The sequence below is a fragment of the Mixophyes fleayi genome, chromosome 4 (genome assembly GCF_038048845.1).
Source record: "Mixophyes fleayi isolate aMixFle1 chromosome 4, aMixFle1.hap1, whole genome shotgun sequence".
In the NCBI taxonomy this organism is placed as follows: domain Eukaryota; kingdom Metazoa; phylum Chordata; class Amphibia; order Anura; family Limnodynastidae; genus Mixophyes; species Mixophyes fleayi.
This window is the reverse complement of record NC_134405.1, coordinates 205,322,356-205,326,434: the sequence shown is the minus strand read 5'-3', so window position 1 is coordinate 205,326,434 and position 4,079 is coordinate 205,322,356. Positions and strand designations below refer to the sequence as shown.

At 41.7% G+C, this 4,079-nt stretch overlaps 1 protein-coding gene across 1 annotated transcript; it reads left to right on the top strand.

The window, feature by feature from the left end:
* Positions 1-351: 351 nt before the first annotated feature.
* Positions 352-3,066, top strand: LOC142152490 (alpha-2Db adrenergic receptor-like). The gene has a single exon (XM_075209181.1). It carries the CDS (start codon positions 980-982, stop codon positions 2,186-2,188), a length of 1,209 nt encoding a protein of 402 aa, XP_075065282.1. The 5' UTR covers positions 352-979; the 3' UTR covers positions 2,189-3,066.
* The last annotated feature ends 1,013 nt before the right edge of the window (positions 3,067-4,079 follow it).

Here is a 4,079-nt window from a genome sequence, read left to right as displayed (position 1 = left end):
GAAGATTCTCATCATAGTTATGTTCCTAAAATATACATATTTCCAATGATACTTGATCCTGCTGTCCCCACAGGGCATTCCCCTCTATAGGGACAGGAACAGATGATATGAAGATTATAACTATTTATAGAAATGCAAGGGAACAAAATAAAATTGCCAACTGTGTGACATGTTTATGTGCAACAGTGTAAATTGCATTGCTATGTACAAAACCTTGCTCATCATCCATAAAACGATCAATGGCATCATTAATAACAACACACATCGGAGTTCCCACTCGGTATTAGTAGTAGTAATCCCTCCCACGACATGAGTGGGGCGGTGCAGGGCTGCTTGTACAGGGAATGCTTATTCTATACTTGAAAAGCCTGTTAGCTGCGAGTCACATGTTCGCAGTCCTGCAGAAGTGGAGAGCTTTTCACTTGCATTTACTTGGATGACTTGGATTCCTGGGCTGTGAGATCCCCTTGCAGGAGGATGCTCTGAATGGTGCTGCCCTCAGACACAGGAGAATGTAAAACTATACCTCACCTCCCTCTGGCTTCTAAGTGAAGCGCAAAAGGAAATGTACTCAGTCTGCAGCCAACTAGGACAAACAAACAGAAAACAACTACATGAAGAATAAGGAAGGCACTGACTGACACATAGCATAAGTGGATTGTCTGCTTTTCAAGTAAGAGTTTGCAGAATTCAGTGCAAGGTGAATGTATTATTTGATCTTCATGAAGTGCGGAGCATTTGCTTATCTGATGTGATTTATCTGTTTGATCAAGTAGAAGTTGGAAGAAGTAGAAGTGAAGTTTGTGATACGGACATCCCTCCTTGGTGCCTCACAGATATACTTTTTCTGCTGACTGCCACAACATGCACTGGAGCAATTACAGATTCACGATCTTCTGCAATAAATCCACTTGATCTGCTGGACTAACCAATTGGCCTCATTAATGGTGACTTCACCTATCTTGGACATGTGACTAAGATGGAGTTTACAACTTTAGCTTATTCTGGTCTTTGCAATGACTCTGGAAACAGTAGCCAGCAGGGGCTGAGAGGATGGCCTTATGCACCATGGGAGAGTGCACTCATTATTATTGCTGTGGGGTCCATCATATTGTCCACAGTCATTGGCAACATTCTGGTGGTATTAGCCATATTCACTAGTCAGGCACTGAGGGCACCACAGAACTTGTTTCTGGTGTCACTGGCATCAGCAGACATTCTTGTGGGAGCTTTGATTATTCCTTTCTCCTTGGCCAAAGAGGTCATGGGATATTGGGCCTTTGGAAATATATGGTGCAGTATGTACCTGGCTTTAGACATTTTGTTCTGTACCTCGTCTATTGTTCACTTATGCGCCATCAGTATTGACCGGTACTGGTCTGTTATCAAAGCGGTCAGTTACAACTTTAGGCGCACACCCAAGAGGATTAAGAGCATGATTGCAGTCATTTGGGTAGTATCTTCCATTATCTCTTTCCCACCATTGCTGAAAACAAATTCCCATAAAGAATGGAAGTGTGACCTGAATGATGACACCTGGTATGTCTTGTTTTCATGTACCGTATCCTTCTTTCTTCCTTGCATCATTATGATACTACTGTACTGTCGTATCTACCGGGCAGCCAAGCATCGAGCCTCTACAGTGTCCAGTCTCAGAAATGGGCTTTCTGACTGCAGCAATCTCCAACAAGGTGCATGTTGCCACCAGGAGTGCTTAGTCCAGCATAACCCACACAACCACCATGAAGCAGAGGTGATGGACATGGAGGAGAGCACATCTTCAATTCACAAGATGTCAGAGCCAGCTAACGACAAGACAGGGGATGGAACCAACAATGCAAAAGTCAAAAGATTGTCTTGGAGCCTAAATCGTGGACAGCAACGGAGAGACAGATCGATCTCAATCTCTCAGACCCGCTTGACACAGCTGAGGGAGAAGAGGTTAACTTTTGTGCTAGCTGTGGTGATTGGTGGCTTTGTCATCTGCTGGTTCCCATTTTTCTTCACCTACAGCTTGGAGTCTGTATGTAGAGGGAGATGTGGCATTTCTGACGCTCTCTTTAACTTTTTCTTCTGGATTGGATACTGCAACAGCAGCCTCAATCCTGTCATATATACTGTCTTTAATCGGGATTTCCGGAAAGCATTCAGGAGACTCCTGGTGCCCACTTCAAAAAGGACCATGTGAGGAGCGATGACCATGTAGGAGCACAGCAATTGTTAACGTATGTAAACGCGCTGTCCACAATACATGAAACTACTACCTACCTGGATGTTGATGATATATTGTCTGGTTAGGACTTGTCTGTTCACCTGGAGCTCTCTAAGATTTAGGTGGGATTATTTGAGAATTTCAATCGTGGTAATGGAGAGTCAGATGTCATTGTCTCCTTCAGAAATAAATATTTGCATTTAAAAAAAATGTGCTGCAATGATATTGTGTGGTTTATTAAGGATTGCAGAAGGTAAAGTGTTTTATTACTCGTCAGCATGTTAGTAATTATGCCACTTGTTTTGTACTATTTTTGCACTCCAGAACATACTTTACATATTGTACCAGAACCAGGAAGCAAAACATGATTACATTTCTACTTGTATATTTACTATTATGTTGCTAAGTTTATTTTGGACATATTTATCTGTTGAAATACAAGTGAAAAGCATAGCCAAGTGCATTATTTTTTTATGATATGAATTATAAACTCTAACAGTTCCAACTACATTATTTCAACTAGAATTGTTTTTTGACTAAATCTTCTGGCCATGTGAGCAGCTAAATTTCCACAAAGAACAGAGCTGTAAATACATAGGACTTAGCTTTCCATAATTCAGGAATATTTGAAAGTGACTAGTAAAGTAGTGCACATCAGCTGCCATGGAACTGGATTTGAAACAGGACTCTTACCAAAGCTGTGAATCAACTTCCCAGTATTTTAACCAAATGTTTAAATATTATCTCATATAACGAAATATAAATACAACTATATTCATGTGGCTTTCCCTTGATTTACACAGTTGCAGACTGTAAACAATATTATATTATTAACGCATATGTCAGACATTAGGGTGGCCCTAACATCTGACATATGCCTTAATATTGGTTTTATATTTTATATATATACTTACCATATATTATATGGTAAGTTTTTATATCTGTGGTTAAATACAGTAATTCAGCCAGACCTAGCCTAGCTTTGATGTTACTGGTTTTTAAAGCACCAAAAGAATTTTGAGTTGGCATGGTTCCAGGCCCGGCGCTCCCATTAGGCAAGGTTAGGCAATTGCCTAGGGCGCCGGGCTCTGCAGGACGCCTCGAAATTAAAAAAAAATGACTATTGTCATTTAAAACGGAAATCCACGGGGAGGAGAGGAGGGAAGGGGCTATGAATCTTACCTGCATGAAGCTGCTCCTCTCTGCTCTGTCTTCTCCCCTCCGCTCACTGACAGTGACAGGCCGTGATGATGTCATCATCACGGCCCGACAGTGTCTGTGAGTGGAGGGGAGAAGACAGAGCAGAGAGGAGCAGCTTCATGCAGGTAAGTTAAAGAAAGACATGGGGAGCTGAGGGGAGGGAAGCGCAGCGCCAATTTTGACAGGGGAGCGCCGATTTTTAAAGGGGGGGGCACCGATTTTTAAAGGGAGGGGGGCACCGATTATCACACTGTGCCTAGGGCGCCAAGGACCCTAGCACCGGCGCTGCATGGTTTCTAGTAAAAAACAGAACTGTTACATATAACTATGGGCTAGATTTACTAAGCTGCAAGTTTGAAAAAGTGGGGATGTTGCCTATAGCAACCAATCAGATTCTAGCTTTCATTTATTCAGCACTTTCTACAAAATGACAGCTAGAATCTGATTGGTTGCTATAGGCAACATCCCCACTTTTTCTAACCCGCAGGTTAGTAAATCTAGCCCTATGTGTGTTTTATGAACATAAATAGCATAAATGATATCTAATACAGATATGTAATAATGGATTCATGTCCATATATAGACAGCCTTCAGCAATGCTCCAGAAAGACTCAACAGATGTAATTTTGCAGACTTACATGTTAAGGATCATTTACTGCCAGATGAA

What these genes read in the sequence shown, in the direction of transcription:
- LOC142152490 (XM_075209181.1), top strand. Translation starts at nt 980, where the DNA reads ATGGAGTTTACAACTTTAGCTTATTCTGGTCTTTGCAATGACTCTGGA.